Source organism: Lytechinus variegatus, chromosome 13 (assembly GCF_018143015.1).
Source record: "Lytechinus variegatus isolate NC3 chromosome 13, Lvar_3.0, whole genome shotgun sequence".
Lineage (NCBI taxonomy): Eukaryota > Metazoa > Echinodermata > Echinoidea > Temnopleuroida > Toxopneustidae > Lytechinus > Lytechinus variegatus.
In genome coordinates, this window is record NC_054752.1 from 35326812 (window position 1) to 35349577 (window position 22766).

The 22766-nt window shown below is 36.0% G+C and overlaps 1 protein-coding gene and 1 non-coding gene across 2 annotated transcripts; both read left to right on the top strand.

The window, feature by feature from the left end:
• Window positions 1–1472: 1472 nt before the first annotated feature.
• Window positions 1473–17357, top strand: LOC121425944 (ELL-associated factor 2-like). The gene is made up of 8 exons (XM_041622064.1): window positions 1473–2000; window positions 7878–8011; window positions 8593–8687; window positions 9669–9799; window positions 10744–10883; window positions 12718–12951; window positions 15113–15190; window positions 16520–17357. Exons 2-8 carry the CDS (start codon window positions 7891–7893, stop codon window positions 16567–16569), a joined length of 849 nt encoding a protein of 282 aa, XP_041477998.1. The 5' UTR covers window positions 1473–2000; window positions 7878–7890; the 3' UTR covers window positions 16570–17357.
• Window positions 1558–1630, top strand: TRNAK-UUU. Its single transcript has one exon. It is a non-coding gene; the product is annotated as a tRNA-Lys (tRNA).
• Window positions 17358–22766: the final 5409 nt, after the last annotated feature.

Below are 22766 nucleotides of genomic sequence, written 5' to 3' on the forward strand. Positions count from 1 at the left end.
GGTTTCATATTCACCCAGTGTACCTCCAGCCTATATGCCCTTAAGGGGATGCGTTTTTTAAGAGTGTTTATAATTTTTATGTTCCTAATGGCCACTGCCTTTAACCTTCTTTGATGTCAGATTTAAAGGACTAATCCTGCCCCTTCCCCCCAAACCCAGAAATATTAATGAAGGTGATTAATACCCCCACATTTTAATGCAGAGAAGACATTTAGAATTTAATATGAATCTTTATCCTAAGATGAATATTTCTTCCAATTTTTTATGAGCACTGACTAAAAACAGGGGAAGAAGTTTGATCCACAATAAGTTTTCCTACATTTCTGGCTATCATAAGTGGCTACCCTGGTAATGCACTCTCTGACAAATGCAAAAAAGAAGGTTCTTGCACATCTTTACCCCAAGGCCAATGTGTGAGCCAAATTTCACGAGAATTGGTTCAAAACTGATGAAGTAGTTCAAATTGCAAGTTTTTTACCTAAATTTTGCCATATGATATTTTGTTACCATGACAACACAGTTTCTGAAACACACACAAAAAGTGCCTAGTCCATCTTTACTTCAATACCAATGTGTGTGCCAAATTTCATGAGAATTGATTGAAAACTGATGAAGCAGTTTGAATTGTAAGTTTTTTTCCCAATTTTCACCATAAAATATGTTGTTACCATGGCAACAAGATTTCTGAAAAACACACAAAAGTGTGTCTTAGACATCTTCACCTCAAGACCAATGTGTGTGCCAAATTTCATGAGAATCGGTTAAAAACAGAGGAAGTGGTTCTAACTGCAAGATTTTTACCTTATTTTTGCAATAATACACTGTTACCATGGCAACACAATTTCCAACACATGCAAAAAATGTGTCTTGCACACCTTTACCCCAAGACCAAAATATGTACATACACACCAACATTCAACCCCCTCCACCGTCACCCTTCGGCTTGTTTAGCATCTGCTTTAAATATTTGGTGCATTGAGATGCGAGGACAAACAGAAGATCTGTTCAAAAAGGGTCTGAATTCAAGAACTAATCCAATGCAAAATAATGCACTGTTATTGAGTTTTGCACAAGCGCTAGTCTATATATCAGACAAATCTGAACTCATAAATTCTGACATTTTCACCCATTTTTTCACTGTTCCTGCAGCCAGATTTTTTGGAGCATACCCCATTCTTAATTCTTATACATAAACAAAGGTCTGGAGAAAAAATCACGCTTTTGTCCACCGTGTCCACATAATTTCGCTAACTGACCAGACTACCCGAGTTGCGATGTCAAGGACACTCGTCGCGTCCATCCATATAATACTTCCGATCGGCAGTGTCGTGGATTTCGAGCGAGCAAGCTGAGCAGCAGCTGTAAAGTCATATTGCGATAAAATCCCCTCGCTCTATTGGTTAATTTTCGATAGAGGTAATGGCGCAGATACGGTGCTGATTGGCTGCCGTACTTGAGAGTCTGATATGTACGTGCTCTCATGCCGAGACTCCAAATTGCATGCCCGGCATGCACCTAACGATTATCTACTATAAGACACCTCATCTTGCAGCCAAAGCCCGGTTAGCTCAGTCGGTAGAGCATCAGACTTTTAATCTGAGGGTCGCGGGTTCGAGTCCCTCATCGGGCGGGAGCAATTTTTTTTTTTTAATTTCTCGGAGTTTTTTTTATGTCATGAATGTTATTTTTCCGGTGTTATTCCAAGTGCCACGAAAAATTCGACTCCATACGAAGAAACACTACCGAGAGTCAACTCACTGAAAGCCAAAATAAAGGCTTGCCAAGAAAACAGTCCCATATGGTTACATTCGCGTGAGTACGAGTGCGCGGAGTGCGGTACCGTAATACTGATACGTATACGGTACGGTACCATCATAACAACAAACGCAGACGTTCAGCAACTGTCTGTCGACGTGGACTGCTCATTTATGGATGATGAATTGCAGAATTCAGTGAATTATATACAAGATACAGACCTTCAGAATCGCCGTAACATAAAGGTTAGTGACGACAAATAAGCGTGTATTCCACTTTGAGATAGTGTTGGTACTAGTTTTGACGATGTTTATTTATATACTCAAATAATTACTCTATCCAAGTTGCCTGATTCCAAGTACAGTCATCATTGATTGACATGGTCATGACAGTCAGTGTATGTAGCCGGTAGGCCGATATTCACGTTTGGATGTTGTTTGAAGATGAAGGTTTGCATGGTGGCAAGTACAATTGCTGATGTGGTTTACAAATTAGGCCTACACCACGTGGAGTGTGATATATGTTATAAAAACAGTGGATCATGTGGATAGAAGAAGAAGAGAAGAAATGTGGACAGAGATGCCAAGTTCAAAGACCAGCTATGCGTGAGATTTTCTGTGAATCTGAGTGAGATCACAGACATTGTGTACAATGTATATGGCATGGGGATAGGCTGTGATAGTTGCGTGAGACAGAGATTTGAGAGGATGAACAAGAGTCCAAAATGCTTGAGTCTGATAATGCGTGAGACTTGGTAGCTCTGTATGGATAGGCGAAAAAGTGGGAGTAGATCTAGAGTAGGTCTATATTCTTTCTTCAAAGTGGTCCTGAAATTGAAAAGGACTGTAAACATGGTGAACCATTAACCAGAAGGAATGTTGAGTGAGAACAGCTACTCAAGCTGTTCTCACTCAACATTCCTTCTGTTTCTATAACACTCCACATTGTCACTGCTGGTGTAGTGGTGTACCGTAAACCACATCAACAATCACACATATTTGTCGCATTGCCAATTGGAGGATCTCCAATACTCCATAGCATTAGTGATTAGTAAAACACGACTAGAGTCAGATCGCACATTGTTCATAGAAGCTAATAGGAATGTATGCCAAATCATTGATACCGCTAAAGAAGATTTCTAAAGAAGATTTCTTGAAAGATAAGTTAGGTTCGTGTTCTGTCAAGTAGGTATAACAGATCATTCGCTTTTGAACAAGAAGTCGAATCAACTTCCCTTATGCAGCCAGATTAGCTCATCAATTCTCTTCATTTGTTGTCAACAAGATAAGGAGAATAAGAGCTGAACTTGATTCATGTACTGCACCTGTTAACATTCATTTTAGTGATATTGAAAACCAAAATATTCCACTTTTCACAGAATTTCAGGTGCTTTCTCAGTCACATGTATCCAGAATCATTATGTCTTCTGCTACTACACCTCTCGTCTTGGCCCCATTCCTACATGGAATTTGAAAGAAAACATTGTTCACTTATTACCATTGCTCACAAATGTAATCAATCAATCTCTTTCCAACATTTTCCCTGATCAAGCACATTCAGCAATCATCAAACCTTTTTTGAAGAAATCAGGGTTAGATGTTAATGATATCAGTAATTATAGACCGGTCTCAAACTTATCATTTCTAGGTAAACTCATCGAGAAGGCGGCATGTACTCAACTAGCTGATCATATTGAGTCTAATAATATTCTTGATCCTCTCCAATCTGCCTATAGGCCAGGTCACAGCACCGAGTCTGCTCTGATCAAAGTAAAAAAATGACATCATGTTTTCTCTCGACTATAATAATGTAGTTTTCATGGTGCTGTTAGATTTATCTGCTGCGTTTGACAATAGATCATAACATTTTCATATACCTTTTTTGAAGAAATCAGGGTTAGATGTTAATGATATCAGTAATTATAGACCGGTCTCAAACTTATCATTTCTAGGTAAACTCATCGAGAAGGCGGCATGTACTCAACTAGCTGATCATATTGAGTCTAATAATATTCTTGATCCTCTCCAATCTGCCTATAGGCCAGGTCACAGCACCGAGTCTGCTCTGATCAAAGTAAAAAAATGACATCATGTTTTCTCTCGACTATAATAATGTAGTTTTCATGGTGCTGTTAGATTTATCTGCTGCGTTTGACAATAGATCATAACATTTTCATATCCCGGTTACTCAATAGAATAGGCATTAGGTCCACAGTCTTATTCTGGCTCCAATCACACCTGTCTGGTTGGACTTCGCAAGTTGATATTGATGGCACATTGTCAAATCCCATAACTCTAGAATTTCGACTCCCTCAGGGGTCAATAGTCAGACCCATAGGCTACTCAATATATGGGCAGGTCCAAGCTATTTGACTTGTGACGTACGGGACATTTAGAGACTTTAAAGTTGTGTAACATAAGAAATAAATGCACACCAGAGAATCTTTCATGGATTTTGGAAGGCCAGTCATGCCCTCTTTATTCATGAAAAAAGTTAGTGATCTACAATTCCATTAACGATGTAATATTTTAATTAATATGTACTGTGACGTACGGGACCAGACGAAAGTTGATTTTTTTGAAAAAAAGTTTGTCATTAAAACTCTGTGAATTGGAATAAGGTAGAAATCTCTCATTATCATGTTTTCATCTTGTATCTTATCAGGTTTCATTAGCCATGAAAGAAATGATAGAACTCATTGGTGTTATATAAACAACCGCGCTGTGACGTACGGGACATGTGACGTACGGTGTGTAAAACGAATGGGGAAAGTGAAATTTCATCAAAATTTATAATTAACTTGATGCAAACCAAAGTAAGTTAAGTTTTACATGGATTATCATGACTGATATATATTTCTTTAATAGCACACACTGAAACAAAACATAGAAAACACTTTACGACCTTATAATTAAATATTATGAAAGATGTCTTGCAAATAATTCCATGTGTTAAACGAATGGGGAAATTGAAATTTCATCAAAATTCATAATTAACTGGATGTAAACCAAAGGAAGTTTTACATGGATTATTATGATTTATATATACTTCTATTATAGTATATGTTTAAACAAAACATAAAAAACTTTTATGACCTTATAATTATGAAAGATTTAATTAATAACATCACTAATTAATGTTATTTATTACAAATTGTAACTTTATTATCAGCCTTTTATCAATATTCAACCACTGAAATAATATTATTTATCTCAATATACATTATCTTTGCTCCTTATTAAAAAATAACCCTAATTAAAAATTACATAGAAATCCTATGGTGTGTCCCATACATCACACATTTGTCCCGTACGTCACAAAGATTCATTAGCTGATATAATTAAACATGAAATTCATTCAGTAAATTCACTTTAATTTTTGGATGTATAGTAATATAAATTAGAACTCTTCAAAGTTTGAAGAAACTGTTCAACTTTTTCTTAATTAGAATCTAAAAAAACATGTACTAAATCTTGACGTACGGGACACTGCCTGTTGGACACCAGATAATTAACTTAATTAATTAGTTTTCAAAATCATTTTTTTTCTCAAATGTTTGCATGAACTTAGCAAAACAAGTCCCCACAGAAATATTTTCAAATATATAATTTGCATTATCGATCAAAAAATGTGATGTCCCGTACGTCACGCTAATTAATGATTTCTTGGAATCGTGACCTTGGCATTCATTAACTTTACGTTTTCAGAAGAGAAAAAATATAGGGCAAAAAACTTCAGAGTATAAGCTTTAAAATGACATACAATAGATTTAGGCAAAGATTTAATTTTGGCTTCAGAGGGGACAATAGCTTGGACCTGCCCATATACTCTTCCAGTTGGTGATATCATCCGAAATCACTGTATCAATTATCATTTTTACGCTGATGACATACAATTATATGTTTCTTTTGATCCGAAGACTCCTGGAGCTCTCAATAATGCACTGGTTAAACTCCAGAATTGTATACAGATATAAGACAGTGGATGATAGTGAATAAACTAAAACTAAATGACAATAAAACTTATTTTTTTGTTGCGGCCTCTATTTATAACTTGCGCAATCTTCCAAATGTTCAACTTGATGTTGATGGTACACTCATTAGACCATCAGAAAAAATATGAAACCTTGGTGTCATATTTGATTCCCGCATGTCCATGTCGTACCATATCTGTAGCACAATCACTTTTTATTTAAGGAACATTTCTAGAATCAGAAGGTTTATTGACCAGTTTGCCTGTCACAATGCTGTTCGTTCATTGGTTCTGTCTCGTATTGATTATTGCAATGGGCTCCTTTCTACAATTCCCTCTAATCAATTAGTCCGTGTTCAACGACTACAAAATTGGGCAGCACGATTAATTTTACAGGTTTCCCGGGATCATCCTTCCCAACCACTCTTTAATTCTCTTCACTTGCTTCCTTTTAAACAGAGAATTACGTTCAAATTACTCTTGATGGTCTACAAAACATTGAATAAACAGGCTCCACAGTATTTAAGTAACTGCTTGAATCTTTATACACCAACTAGAGCTCTTAGATCGGCCAGTGATCACCTTCACCTCACATATTCATTAACTCGTACATTAGCTGGTGACAGAACTTTTCCGGTGTCGGCTTCAAAATCCTGGAATGACCTGCCACTAATAATTAGACAGTCTCCATCATTAGCAATCAAGTCATTAAAAACTCATCTCTTTCATACTTTGTAATTTTTTATATATTACATCTTATTAATTCATTGTAAGTGCTTTGGGCCTAATGGGAAAAGCGCGGTACAAATAATAATAATAATAATAATCGCAATATTCAAATGTTCCTAACTTTCTCATTATTTGTCCGATTTTTCTAAAACTTTCTTTGTTCTTATTTTGTATTTTTCTCTTTACACACAAGTCCACTTGTTCTAAGGGTTTTATTCCCCTTTAAGGTATTTCTTCTTTGCTTGAGATCGCCTTCTCGTATCATCAGATTTTAGTAAAACTTGGTGTATATTTGAGAACATTTTATGAAAGTTTTATCAAAATTTTCCTTAACCCCAGGAAATTGGTGGGGCTAAGAGGGGGGGGGGAGGGTCTTAGCCCCACCAGTTTCCCGGTGGCTAGCTTAGCCCACTTCGCTTTCACACTACGTTTTAGCAAAGTGGGCCAGCATGGTAAATAGTACGGTACTATCTGGCCCTGCAAAAAAGCAGGGTAAGCTGGCTTATTGTGTTGCTAGCACCACAATTGCAGTGCTAAGAGATGCAGTGTGAAACAAAACAGGGCTAAGGAAAAGTGGGGCTAAGCATTAGCCAATCACATTTGCACGTTAATTGCGCTCTGTATAGTAAAATCATCAATATTCATGAGCTGTGTGATAGTCCTGGGTTAAGGCCTTAATCCCGGAGCAAATAGTATGGGGTTAAGAAAAACAATGTGAATAAAAAAAAATAGTATGGGGTTAAGGAAATGTAGTGTGATTTTATAAGCATATTGATATCTTCATCAGATAAGCACAGCACATGTTTTTTTAGCTGGGTTTGTTAGTGTGATTTGCTTCTGATGTCATGGGTGTGTGAGGTAATGAGTGACCCAACATTTGGTCCCAAAATCCAACATGAATACTCAAAATACTAGGCATACTGTGAATTGTAATATACAGTAAACCTCTAGAATTCTTGATTTATATGCTATCTTAATCTATAGAGTCTAAAAACTTTGATTTTGGCCGAGAGTATTGTTTGTGACTTGATAATTATTATTATTATTTGTTTGGCGTCACCTGTGCCTGGGAGGTGAAAAGCGAACTGAATCACTATGACCTGCAGGTCTCTCCTGATATAACTGATTGGGGGAATGCAGGTGGACCACTACACCGGGGTTTCCCCCTACTCTTATACGAATAGTGCAGTGGGTTTTTAACGTTCAAAGGTGGTGACTCTCCTCTACATGGGGCCTCCATTTAATGTCCTATCCAGGGGACAGAGTGTTTTCCATTGTAACAAATCCTGCATCTACAGTGTATTGCACCCTTTTCATGTGTTCATACAATGTAGAGTGCAGTGCTATTGGTGCACTAGTCCTAACTTGATAATGGTATTTTTATTTCATTCATTATGTTCTTTTTATTCCTCACTTTGCAGAAATTGATGCATCATGGCAACAAAAGGAGACAGAGACCAACCAGCTGGTCAGATGTTTGGAAGCAGAAAACATGAGCTAAAGCTTGGAAAAAGCTTTCAAGAGGACAACAGTTGTGGATTTCATACTATAAGATGTGAGCTACCAACATTACCCTCTCCTCTTTCCTCCTTATTTACATTTGAATTCTGATCTACATGATATGATTGGAATAAGATATTTAGAAAAATTAGAGATAATATTTGTCTTATAAGCATCAAGCATTCTCCTGTTTTTTTTATCTTCATCCGTCTGTATGGCATTCAACTTAAATTTTGAATTCCAAGTTTAAGGATGAGAAATATCATTGCATAGAGAAATATGCTCACCCTCTCCACATTGTGAGCACCCACAATATTTTATTTATTTTCATTTCAATAGTGTTTCTATTTTTACTTTACTTTTAAAAATCCATTGTTTTTTCCAGTATTCTATACATGTTCCTCTTTCTCATTTTCTTTATTTTGTGTCAGATAACTCAGATTGTAATCATATATGTTAATATATCTTTATTTCAATCAAAATGTTGTTTTGTATATTTGTGAGAATCCTTTTCAACAAACCATCTATGCATTTTGTATGATTCTTCCACCAAAGATATTTATTACATTGTTTGAAATGGTTTTATCTTGAAGTGGAAGTAAATGAATTGTTTTTTTTCCTCAATTCTGCCAATAGATGATTTCAAACCAGCATCAGTTGATCATTCTCGAGAGGCGGCTTTAGATGTCGGAGAGAGCAATGAAGTCAATATTACATTTCCAAATGTAGAGGTTAGTAGTTCTTATGTATGTAACCCTCCTTTTTTGCCTCTAATTTTGTGAATGTGCATTGTGAAAACTTAAAATGTTGCAGTGTGTTGCTGTTAATACAAGTTTTGTAACTTATTAATCACCTTTTTTAAAAACCATTTCCATAAAAATTGCAGGATTTTATTCCTTGAATACGCAAATTCAGGCTATTCAAAATTTCATAAACCCAGAAATTATCATAGTCTTAGTCTGCCATATTCATTATGTAATTAATTGTGTAAACTTGTGTAATTCACATGATATTCTTTGAGGTGTTTCTAAAAGTAAACCAAAACATTTTGAATAAACATTGATCAGCTTTTGTAAAGGTATTGAATCTGTTGATATTCTTGTAATTACAACATGTATCCCTTGGTTAAATCTCTTGCTATAAGGTTCATGTAAATGTTAACCCTTCACACTTTCCTAATCTGTGATTGACAGCCTTAGAAGAATCTTTGTAATTATCACTTTTCAATCATTCTCCAGCTAAATCTAAAATGTCAATCAACTTATTCATTTTCATTATTTTATAGAAATTTCAAAATTTAACTTAACGCTGAGCTAGATTATTTTTTTGTAATTTGTATGTTTTGTAAGTTGATATATGTACACAGTGCTACATGTGGGGGGTGATATGCTTCCGAGCAACAGCTATTTATCATGCCTTCATCACCCCTTACCAGCTTGTAGCCCTGCTCCATTCTGTATTGTTTGTTTTTACTATATATAAAAGTATTTATATTTATATCATGATTTGGTCAAATAAATGATAATGATAGTAATAATTATAAGATTAAGAAAAGATAGCTATAATATGAATGTTGTTTGACATATTTGACAATTGTTCATGAGGGTCAATATTATATATCACCATATTTTGATATCAAAAGTTGTCATAATTGAATACACAATCATGCAGCCCTATGATATATGATTTCATTTTATTTATTTATTTTGTAGAACAAAGGTAGCACAGTATTTGGTGGTTCTAAGAAACCATACCAGAAAGAATGTGTGTTAATCTTTGATCATCGCACTGGTGAGTTTACACTAGAACGTCTCAGCTGTAACATTCAAGTCAAGAGGCAGAGGTGAGTTCATCTATTATCTATTGGTATCCTCGGGGTAGGGGGAGGCACTACCATTACAAGTTGGACACCATGCTCATACACAAAAACATGTAAACTTGTTTGCCCATCAAAACACACATACATGTATATGTAGTGAAAAGGGTATTGCAATTGCAAAAATGAAGTATTACTTTTCTTCAGCGTGGATGTGTAAACTCTGAAAGGGTTTGATATTAAGGAAAACAATATTTGAGGCAATATCACCCTGCTTGAGGGTAGGTATATGATAGAGTCAAAGTTTAGGATTTAATTTTGAAAGCCCATTTACAAGCATCCTACATTGTAGTGACAGTGATCTCAAATTTGTTAGAACAAGTGGTAAGGACAACTCTTTCATTTGTTATGTATGTAATTATCAAGATTATACAAATCTGATTGATGAAAATGTATGTTTCAAGACTATCCTATGACAGGAAATTTTTCATATTATGAGTTCAGTTCCCCTAAATGATATAGCATGTAGATGTTTTGTGGCTCAGCAGATAAGTCTCCAGACTTTGAACCACAAGGTCCGGGGTTCAAAACCCACCACAGTACTCACATCCTTTGGCAGGATGTTTATCTACATTTGCCACTCTCCACTCAGGTGTAGTAAATGGCACCCGGTAGGAAGGAATTCCTTGAATGCTTGTGCGCCCGATCAGGGTAGCCATGCTAAAGCCGGGGTAATAGTATGCAGCGCTTAGAAACATTTGTATTAAGCGCTATATAAATATTGCATATTATTATGAGGTTCCAAATATCTAGTTGCCTATTCAGTGGCACACTATATATTACCCCAGCTTTAGCTCCAGCTGCTGAAAGTGCTTGGTGCATTCATTGATTCAAACCTGCTGGCAACCTCACCTGGGTTGAGTGCAGCACAATAGGGATCAAATTTCTTGCTTTGTTTTTTCTGCATTTAGACAAGAGGGAACAAGCAAAGCTCAGATGGCCCCAAGAACCCAACAAACATCCTCCAAGAGTTCACCCAACCCTAGATCAAACAGCCAGGTTAACAAGAAAAAGGACACTCCGATTCACTCACCAGCATCAGAAAGAAAAGGTATTAAAATTGCTCAATGTAAAATGATTCGGGGGAATAGTTTATTTCAGCCAACATTGTCCCTAATGACAATTGCTTCTGTCTTAATTATCTTTGCTGTTCCTAGCTGTCTATTAACAAAAAATGACAGTTCTCTGGGATATACATAAATTACTCTGCCTGAGTAAAATCTCTTTGGACCACAGTCCACAGGAATATATATATATATACACCATAGGTGAAATTCGAAGACATAAAGAATACATGCTTTGCATATTCTGGTTTGAAATAATTCTTTGAGTTAGATGATTATTCAACTACTTTCTTACTAGATAGACTTGGTAGATTAGCCCTCAATTCCTAAGGGAAGGGCTCTCACACGTTTCTTAAATGTAGCCACTGTATTAGGTGCAGACACAACTTCTTCCGGAAGTTTTCCACTGATGGACTACTCTGTTACTGAAGAAGTGGCCGGTTAGTTGTGTTCTGGAATGTCTTTGGAACAATTTTCTAGAATGACCTCTGAGAAATTTTTGAGGTTGAGAGAAGAAACTTTGGGCTGAATTTCCATAGTACCCATTTAAATATTTGTAAGTATTAATAAGATCTGCTTTAATTCTCCTCTCCAAAGATTCAGATGGTATTCTCTTGTTGCCAAGACGTAGACATTTGGTCTACCTTTTCTAGGTTCTCAATGTTCTTGGTTAGTGGGCTCCATACGAATGACACATATTCCAATGCTGGGCGAATTATGGACTGATACAAAATAGTAAATTTATTCTCGTCAAGTCCAGTAAAAGAACGTCGGATTATGGCGATTTTCCGATGAGCCTTTTTCACAAGTTCGTCAATGTGGTTTGTAGGGAGAGAGTGTTACTCACTTTCTATACCCAAGTCTGTTTGATTTGTCACTTCTTGCAGATTGACTCAATTTAAGGTGTATTGATATTTTATTGCTGCTTTCATACGAAGAACACACATTTCTCGGCATTAAATTCCAAAAGTCACAGTTTAGATCAGGCAGCAAGTGCATTCAAATCTGTCTGAAAGACTTTACAGTCACTCTTAGTAATTACCTCGTTGTAGATCTTAGTATCATCAAGGAACATTTTAGCAGTAGAAGATACAATATCAGGAATGTCATTTACAAAGAAGAGGAAAAGGAGAGGCCCAAGGATTGACCCCTGGGGCACGCCCTTCGTCACCATCCTCCATTTTGATATACCATGTCTAAGGACTACTCTTTGTCTTCTACCAGTCAGATGAGATGAGAATCTAAAAGTTCATGTTTGAAAACACTAGCGAAAAAGTCATTCAAGATTTTGGATTTACTTTTGTCATCAATCTCCTTTCTTCCATTATGTTCTAAGACGTCAACTGTGGCAGATGATCGTGAAAAATGTCTTGCATTGTTGTAAAACTTCTTAATTTTATCTCATCCATGAGTTATGTCTCATAGTCAACTTTAGCTTCCTTTATTACCTTCTCGACATTTGCTTTCTTCTCAAGATACTCTTTTTATGGGCATTTACTCCTGTCTTCCTAGCTTTAACAGCAGCCACTCTTTTAGATTTCTTTGTACCCTTCACAGATTTATAGTTGAATGGAAGGTTGATTTATGCATAGTCTAACTATACTCTTAAGAATAGAGAATTCAGTGATACCATGTTCTATGACGATATTATTTTAATTACATTGTCAGTTATTGAGCAACTTCAGTTAGACTAGTGATTATGGAACATAGTGAGAAAGTACTTTATTATTATTATTAGTAGTAGTAGTAGTACATGTAGTATAGCCTTCAAATATAAAGTATTGAGCATTTGTTATATTCCTTTATATTTTCCTGCTGCAGTTGAGCGATCACCAGCACCCCAACCATCCCCCTTGGCCATTTCAGAGCCTTCCCCTGCTGCTCCAGCCAGTGTACCTAGCATCATTGACAAAGATGCTGACTCATCAGATAGTTATATGTCAGCCAGTGACAGTGATGATGATAGTGGTAGTAGTAGCAGCGGGAGCAGCTCTAGCGACAACGATGATGATGATGATAGGGATACAGAGACGAAGAGGAATGAACGAACAACAGGTAATTATTCTATTCAAATTGATATTATTTTCTGTATATATTGCATAATGTAATTTTTATTGATTGTTCAATTTTTCCAGAGCATTGAATATATCCTGCAGGTAATTTAGGCACAGTTGAAGGATGCTTCAAGTTCTCTTTCCTTTACTGTATACCTTGATTCAAATGTGAAAATTTTCCTTGATCAACAAATTCCTCAGCTTTTAAATTTGCTATGTTAGGGTACTGTATAAAAACTATTACTTTTCGAGGGTATTATTTTGGCAAACTTACAATATGCATGCTGTTGATCTGTGGTAGAGGGAGGGGCTTAAAAGGGCCCCAATGCATGTCATGATGTAATCTACAACATGGTATATTTACATTGTTCCAAAACTTATTTCTAATTAATTGATTAAGTGTGGTAATTTATGCATGAAATTAGAATTTGGCTGTAAATCTATTAATAAAACTCTTCTAATTTAATCAAAAGGCTATTCTTGGAAAACTCTTCTAATTTAATCAAAAGACTATTCGTAGAAATCTGATCAAATGTTAATGAGAAATTAATTGGTATAAAAATGTTTTCCATTTTTTATTTTTTGTACTATTTTTTGCATTTCTCTGTTTTTCTCAATTTTGTGCTTTTTAATTGAAACCATTGTAATTTTAACAACATGAAATTGAATTGTTTTCTAATCAGTAAATTTGCATTGTATTAATACATGAAAGCATGTTATTGAACAATTTTGGGTGTGGCATGACATACATAATATTGCATGATTTTTGGAAGCTTGTATAAACCAGATTTTGCAAATTTGGTCTCAAAATTTTCACAAGACATAGAAAAAAAAGTCATGAAACAACGCCAAAGAAAATAGTCATGAAGTGATGGTTTTTGTCTCACCTGCGAAGCAAAGTGAGACTATAGGCGCCGCTTTTCCGACGGCGACGGCGGCGGCGGCGGCAGCGTCAACATCAAATCTTAACCTGAGGTTAAGTTTTTGAAATGACATCATAACTTAGAAAGTATATGGACCTAGTTCATGAAACTTGGCCATAAGGTTAATCAAGTATTACTGAACATCCTATTAGAGTTTCATGTCACATGACCAAGGTCAAAGGTCATTTAGGGTCAATGAACTTAGACCATGTTGGAGGAATCAACATCGAAATCTTAACCTGTGGTTAAGTTTTTGAAATGTCATCATAACTTAGAAAATATATGGACCTAGTTCATGAAACTTGGACATAAGGTTAATCAAGTATCACTGAACATCCTGCATGAGTTTCACGTCACATGACCAAGGTCAAAGATCATTTAGGGTCAATGAACTTTGGCCGAATTGGGGATATCTGTTGAATTCCCATCATAACTTTGAAAGTTTATGGATCTGATTCATGAAACTTGGACATAATAGTAATCAAGCATCACTGAAAATTTTGTGCAAGTTTCAGGTCTCATGATTAAGGTCAAAGGTCATTAGGGTCAATGAACTTTGGCCGAATCGGGGGTATCTGTTGAATTACCATCATAACTTTGGAAGTTTATTGGGCTAGTTCATTAAACTTGGACATTAGAGTAATCAAGTATCACTGAACATCCTGTGCACGTTTCAGGTCACATGACCAAGGTCAAAGGTCAATGAACTTTGGCCGAATTGGGTGTATCTGTTGAATTACCATCATAACTTTGAAAGTTTATGGATCTGATTCATGAAACTTGTACATAAGAGTAATCAAGTATCACTGAATATCCTGTTTGAGTTTCAGGTCACATGATCATGGTCAAAGGTCATGTAAGGTCAATGAACTTTGGCCATGTTGGGGTTTTTTGGTGAATAACCATCATATCTCTGTAAGTTTATTGGTCTAGTTCATAAAAAGTGGACATAAGAGTAACCATGTATCACTGAACATCTTGTGCGAGTTAGAGTAGTATTCAAAGTCAGCACTGCTGCTATATTGAACCGCGTGATGCAGGTGAGACGGCCAGAGGCATTCCACTTGTTGAATTATTGAGCATATTATCAAGGGAGTTTAGGTTCCCCTGTGTGTGAAAGTTAAAAAAAAAGTTTTAAACTTGAAAGGGTACCAGGGGTCAGTATAATGAGTATATTCTTTGATTTTACCCATTTTTCTGTTCTCACTGTTGATCCCAATTTTTATGTTATTTCTTCAGTTTCTAGTAAATTTTCACCATCTCAACCAAGCCCCGCTTCAAGATTAATGAACGTCAGCCCTCAAATATTAACACTTAGTAAGTTTTCTATTGTTTTTTTTCTCACTATTTTGTCACATTTTGACAAAAGATAATGATGTGTATCACTGCTGAGTGTATATGGTTAGTCAGCATAGGTGTTAAAAAGTAAACTCAATGGTTATACTTTCCCCTTTTCCACTATTATGAACCTAGTGCAATATTGTAGCTTGTAATCTAAATACATTTCTGCAATATTATTCCACACAATATGGAAAAACATGTTTTAATTTTACATAGTGAGTAAAATAAGAAGGAATGATTTCAATATTAGATTTACTTGGTACTTCAACCTTTCAATCTTTCTTTAATTTTCAAATTCTGATATCTTGAGTAAAGGAGAAAAAAGGGCATGCTCTTATCCTGTGAAAGCAGGTTTGTTCACATTTCCTATTGTCATAGAATAATGATAATGATATTGATAAAAATAGTAATGATAATAATAATATGCATTTGTCCAGCAGATTTGTTTTTCTTCAATAATTTTCCTTTACCAATTCTGCCAACTTTGTAGATCTCTTGTAAGCCTGTATCTTTACATTTACCCATATTTAAAATAACACAGTAAACTTAAGGAAAAGTTTGGGTCTGTCTGTAGTTTTTGCTATTTTGTAAATTTTATACTTGTACCAAAAAATATCTTCATTTACCTACTTTTGAAGGTTTCTTTAAAGGGATGGTCCGGGCTGACAATATTTATATCTAAATAAATAGGGTAAAATTTACAGAGCAAAATTCTGAAAATTTCATCAAAATCGGATAACAAAGTTATTGAATTTTAAAGTTTAACAATATTTTGTGAAGACAGTTATATGCACATCATCATGAATATTCATTAGGTGGGCTGATGATGTCATATCCCCACTTTCCGTTTTCTTATGTTATTACGTGAAATCAGAATTGTTTCAATTTTTCACACATGTGTAAATGATGTGGCTCCATTATAATGAAATAAGTTGCAGCAATAAATAATTAATGCACTTAGTTGTCAATCCAATTGTTTTAGTTCTTGGTAGAAATTTGTGAATCAACCCAATTTCATATAATAAAATACAAAAGAACAAGTGAGGATATAACATCATCAGCTCGCTTACGGAATATTCATGAAGACATGCTTAGAACTGTTTCACCGGAATAACGCAAATCTTAAAAATTCTTTAACTTTGTTATTTGTTATCCGATTTTGATTATATTTTCAGCAATTTGCTCTGTGAATTTTACTCTATTTTTTGAGATATAAGTATCTCCAGCCTGGACCATCCCTTTAAGTGTGTATCATTTGATATTATGTTTAGAGATACCATACATTATTTTTCTTTCTTATTCCAGGTCAAGATCTTCAGTTAAGTGAATCTGGTAGTGACAGTGACAGTGACTGATTCATGGAATTATTTATCAGAGAGATCTATCGGCTTCCATTAAATGTGCAATTATTCTTATCATGTTTTTGTTTAATAGTCAAGTCCACCCCCAACAAGAAGCTGATTTGTAGAAAAATAGAAAATCAATTTAAAGTAATATACAAAAAAAAAATTTCTTTGAAATAAGAATTTTATGACATTTCAAACTTTGCTTAGTTTTATAAAGTAGTGATATGTACATCATGGGCAGTATGCTAATTAGGGAACTCATGGCATCATATAGTTGCATTTCATCAATTGAAAAATGAATAATTTTAATTTTACCCTCGAGTGATGTAAAACTATTTTTCTTTCCTCATGGAAGATATAAAATCATTATGATGTGGTAAAGATCATCTTCTTCATCAGTCAATCAAATATGAAAACTTAAAAATAAAAAGAAGTAGTGTGTAGGTGAAATCATAGGGTTCCATTTTTTGACCAGGGACCCATTGTATAAATACTTTTATCATTGCAAGTCATTCTGGGACCCATTGCACAAAACTTTTGCCATAAAAAACAAAAACAAAATCATGCCATTGAAAATTACACATAAAAAAATAGTTTTTTATGGCAAAAGTTTTATGCAACAGGTCCCTGGATGGTCAACTTCCATGAAAACAGTGAAAATTCTGCTATTTGCTTAGCTCTTCCAAGAAAAGGTGATATTGCAATAAGCGTTGCTTTCATAACAACTTTATATGAAATGAGACTCAGGTTGTTATGTTATTGGCAACAAGCAAAACTTTCATACATGCAGTCGATTTTGATGCAAGTTTTAGTGCTGATTTTCTCTTTTTCTTTAAGTCAACTTTTTGTTTGGGGGATGTGGTATTTACCTATTGATAAGCAACTCATAGTTTCATTCAAGCATTAGGTTGAGATATGGAAGAGTTCACTCAGGATAGTTAATTACTTTTCAGCTTAAATGAAAGGTTACTTCATACACTGATGGTGAATCCTAAGTTTCAATTGTACACCAATATCACTCCCATAAGAGGAATACCCTATCTTGTCATACAATTTTAGCCATATCGGGGGACCAACATAAATATTTAAAACTTATTTATATGTACAACATATGCCACTATTGTTTAATTGGACCATTACCAAGCCATATATGACTTGCTATGCATTGCCTGATTTGATTGAAAATCATTGATCTTCAATGTTATTATATCCTTGATCAAAGACTTTTGAACTATGTGGGTGCCACCTTTATTAAGGCATGGCCCAGATTACAATCATACATGATGAGAGAACTTGTGTTAGGTAATGATATATGATTATGTTTTTATATCTGTTACCTCTTCCTGTGTGGGATGGGCGTTAAACTGTTAATAATGATGAAGTGAGAAACAATGGTCAGTTACATGTAGCTTGTATGGGCATCAAAAAGATAGTGATGACTAACCACATTGCTTCTATGAAGCTTGTATAGTGGCTTCGTCCGCTTGGCATAGTCCTGAAGATACCTTCAGTTGTAGCCTGTGAGACCCAGAAGTTTCCTCGTCTTTGGCTTCTTTTATCTGATGGTTGTGATGGCACGTTTCTCCTTAAAATCCACTCGATATCCATCTACTGAGATAATTCGTCCCAGGAACTTGACTTTGCTCTGGAAGAGGCTACATTTTGATGGTTTCATCTTCACCCCAGAACAGTTCTAAGATGGGGGAGATGTTGTTCAAAGCTCTTGCTATGCACAATTATATCATCAAGATATACCTCGCAGATGTTGTGATTCAAGCCATCAAGGATTGTCTCCATGCATCTCTGGTTGGTTGCTGGTACATTCTGTAACCCAAATGGAATCCGTTTCCATTCATGAAATCCCCTTGGAGTTACGAATGCTGTCATTGGTTGACTCTCTTCTGCCATGTAGCCTTAGTGGTATGCCTTACTCTTATGCCTAACCCATATCTTTGTCTCCCTTGGAGAAACTCGCCTCTTTCTGTATGAGTAACTCCTGTACTGCTGATCTCTGTTCCTCAGGAAAATGGGGGAATTGAAATGTCTGGTCGTTTTTTAAGAATCGGCAGACTCTGGACACTGAGCTAGAGTTGACGAACATCTCATCATGGGCAGGTGAAGGGTAGCCAAGCAAAACTGACCGAACATGGAATACCTGGCCTAGTATAATGTGGCTTGGAATGATGAGTGGTCGGTCAGAATGATTTGAAACAGAAATTTAAATCCAGCAGGGTGCTGGCATTTATTCTCATGTTTTGCAGGATGTTCAACATTGTCATCCGCAATGACGTTCACCCGTGCTGCAGGTCAGATCACAGCTTTCAGTTGCCGCTTTGATTCAAAGGCAACTGCAGTATGCATAATGTCCAGGAGCTGCTCATCACTGGTTGTGACAGACAAGGATGATTTAAGATCTCATCTGATCTAGTCATTACCCAACCCTGTGATAATCGTGTGGCTGAGCATATTTTGCACAAGGCTGATGTCATATTTCAATCCATTGGTTGTGTCCTCGGATGCTCAGATTATCCGCTGACACAGATCCAAGGCCTGCATCATGAAGCTCTGCGCTGACTCAGTCTTCCCCTGGGTCGCATGTGAAAGCTCTTGGTACAATTTGGTGGTATCCTTCTGATAACATAATTTTCAAGAACGTTTTGTTAGTCCCCAGTTAAAGGTTGGAGCAGCTTTCCAAGTAGGATCAAAGCCTAAGGTTGGGAAGAATTACCTTTAACACACTCTCCACCACCTCAGCTTCTGAGTATCTGTTCACCAGGGCTATGTCTCTCTGGAGGATGATCGAGGCTAGATAGAGTGAACCTGTCCTTGTGATTTGAAATGCCCACTTGGCAGCTGATTTGCAGTTCATTTGTAATCATCTGCAAGGGTAGGGCTGGAACTGGAATCGTAGACTTCTCTACCACTGCATTTTTTTACTTCTGGTGTGGGCTGGTCTAGTACCCCTTCTGGACCCTTGTCCTTCTTCAACTCTTGCAGACTTTCCTTTAATAAAGCCAACGTGGCTGCACCAGCCTCCTCGTCATCTCTGAGCTCCCTCACTACCTGTTGAAGTCGGCAGACCAGAAACTTCTTGGGCTTCCCCTCTGATGACGGGATAGGTAGGTGAGTGCAAACCATTAGCAGTTGTGACTACTCAGTACTGCCAGACCGATCCTCTAACTGGTTCTACCACTGGTCTGCCCTTGTAGTACGTTTTTGGTAGAAGTTCCCTGTCCACACCTTTTCTCCAGTCACCTTCACAGCATCAATGATTTGAGTTCAGATGTTCAAACTCCTAATGAGCTTGTTCGTATCCTGATCAATTCCATGTGGTCATCCACAGACAGCAGTCGTGATGATTTACATCTAAAGTTGCTGTCTTGGCAGGATCGCCACAATGCTATCCCTCCCTCGATGGGATGGGCGTTAAACTGTAAATAATAATAATGAAGAGAGAAACAATGGTAAATTACATGTAGCTTGTATGGGCATCAAAAAGGTAATGATGACCAACCACATTGCTTGACCACTGAGATGGGGAATTTGGGTTGCTCCACTATAAAATAGGGGTGTGCAAATGTTCAAATTGTTGGTTATATAATACACTGATAATGAATGGATGGTATATGTGAATAACTAAAGCTGAGTGAAGTTTTATAGGTTGCTCTATATTTGGAGGGGCCATACATGTCATAGGTCATGTTCAATGAAATGAGTTACCCTATTTAGGAGCTAAATCAACACCAATAATAATTTTGATATGTGTCCTTTAACACAAGAAAAAAAGTGTGAATTACAAATGGCAAAGTTATGAAACAACCTGTTTGACTGATTAATTTTCCATTTTTGAACAAGCCATAAGAAAGACTCCTTTGATAGTAATAGACCTTCATGCATTGAAATCATCAGAAACTTATCAACCAATAATGATGCCATGAATAGGTCAAACAATATCCTTGCCAACACACTTGTGATCATCTGATATCAATTTGAATTACACATGATTGCATGTGATGAATGTCCTCCAGCCAGCTCGCTTGTCCCCTGAGTGAGTGACCATCTTAGGCCATGTAACATCATGTACATAAAGAGGGTGGAATGTTTGTGCAATGAAAACTAGCATACCTGGAGTGTGTGTGTGGGTGTAGTCTGTTATACAGTTGTAAACAAGATGCTCAATACATTAATGTACATTGCAGGATAATAAATATCATTTTATTTCATTAAATTCTTTGTTGTACTCAATTTCTCCACAAATAATTAGTCACTGTGAACAAAATATCATCTGTGGGGTTCGGGGGTACAAACATCCAATTGAGCCCTGCAGAGGAACTGCAAACACGAAAACTGATACAAAGGGCAGTTTTCTGGCTGTGGGTGGCTTTCTTGATTGGAGAATTAAAAAAAAAAACAGCAGTGAAGAAAAAGGATATCAAATACAGCAAAATCAGGAGCAATGTTTGAACAAGACTTTCTGTTTCAATAGTGATTTTGTGTTCCCTGTATACAAGGGGGATTTGAGAATGTGATTTTCTCTTGATTACTGTTCATGCCCAAATGGTACACCCCCCCTCCCCCATAGATATCCGATGTATGTGAGAACACTGTTGCTACAACGGCCGCAAAACTTTTTTGAAAGGGAGGGGGGGGGGTTGGATTATCAAGCCAAAGCAGACAAATGGTCATGTTCACTTTTTTGTACACATTTATTGAAAATGGGGTGGGGTATGGCTCCTAAAGTGCCCTCTGTTCAAGTTCTGTCTTTTACATAATTTGTTCTGATGCTGACCTACTTGACTTTGTAAAATTTACACCAAAACTAATTAATGCACTATCAAACTGAAGATACTGTAGACCCTCACTGGCCATATACTAGTACTGATATGTTGTCCAATTTACATTGATTCAGGAATAATCATTTTTTGGTCATTGAATTTTCTTTATTAGAGCGTTAACTTTGTTTTGAATCATTCAAATGTGGCCATAATTTGTGTGTATAAGGGAGGTGAATACCTTCCAATTTCTCAAACCATATAACCTAAAATCAATAAAAAAATTCATTTCTTTACCTGTTATAAATTGTTTAATTGGGGCAATATACAATACAGCAAGTATAAGGGTATATAGATACATATGGTAAGCTTTGTGTTACAAAAAGTTTATGTAAATCTTATAATCATGCAACTAGATGAATTTTGAATCCATTTGAGAAGAATAACTATTGTACACTTAAAAGGTTTATAGAAAATTTGAACAGATGTTACCAAACTTAATTTCCCTCTATTTAAACTCATTTGAAGACCCAGGCTTAAGACATTGCGGGTTTGCCCCATTATGGTTAGGTGACATTTTTGACTTGCTTTCCTTTTTGCAATAATTTTTAACAGGGCCCATTTACTTCTTATCCCCGACCCTCTTCTATCTTATTTCTTGGTTTATTTCCAATTTGTCTAATGCCAATTCGTCCAATTGCCAACACGTCTACTACCATTTGGTCTATCATCAGTTCGTCTACTAACCACATGGTCTACTTTCATTTAGTCTAATGCGATTCCGTATAACCCGTTGGTCCATTAGCCATTTAGTCCATATACCATTCGATATTATTAAACTCAAGTTTTAATTTAGCAAAATGAATGAAAAGAAAATGGGTATTCGACCAAATAGTTATTAGACGAAATGGTAATGGACCAAATGGTGATCAGACGATCGATGATTGGACAAAATGGTTGTTAGACAAAATGTTGACGGATGGAGTGGCATCAGACTAAATGAAGGTAGACCATGTGGTGAGTGGAGGAGTTGGCAGTGGACGAATTGGCAATTTACCGATTTCTAGATATGCCTTGATACGACGAAACAAACCATTTTGATTTATTGATAATGTAATGAGAAAAGCTATGTCTAGCTATGTCTATCTTTCCTTTTCATAGGAAATAAAAATTATACAAGTAATATAGATCGAGTATCCTTGTAAATATTTTTGTCCTATGAAATGATAAGATCCTTTCATAGATTAATAGTACTACAGTGCGTATAAAAAAGACGGGACAGTTTTGAAAAGTCTATCATTTTTTAAAAATCATAATGGCTATATTTTTATGTTAAAACATGCCCTGATGTCTTATCTTTCAAATGCCATTTAAAAAAATAGTTTTGTTCATGCGAACAAGAAACGTTTTTGTCAGGGGTAAAAAAAAGGATTG

What these genes read in the sequence shown, in the direction of transcription:
- LOC121425944 (XM_041622064.1), top strand. Translation starts at nt 7,891, where the DNA reads ATGGCAACAAAAGGAGACAGAGACCAACCAGCTGGTCAGATGTTTGGA. An exon ending in TTACATTTCCAAATGTAGAG is followed by an intron (nt 8,688 to 9,668) that starts GTTAGTAGTTCT and finishes TTTATTTTGTAG; the next exon opens with AACAAAGGTAGCACAGTATT. An exon ending in GAGGAATGAACGAACAACAG is followed by an intron (nt 12,952 to 15,112) that starts GTAATTATTCTA and finishes TTATTTCTTCAG; the next exon opens with TTTCTAGTAAATTTTCACCA.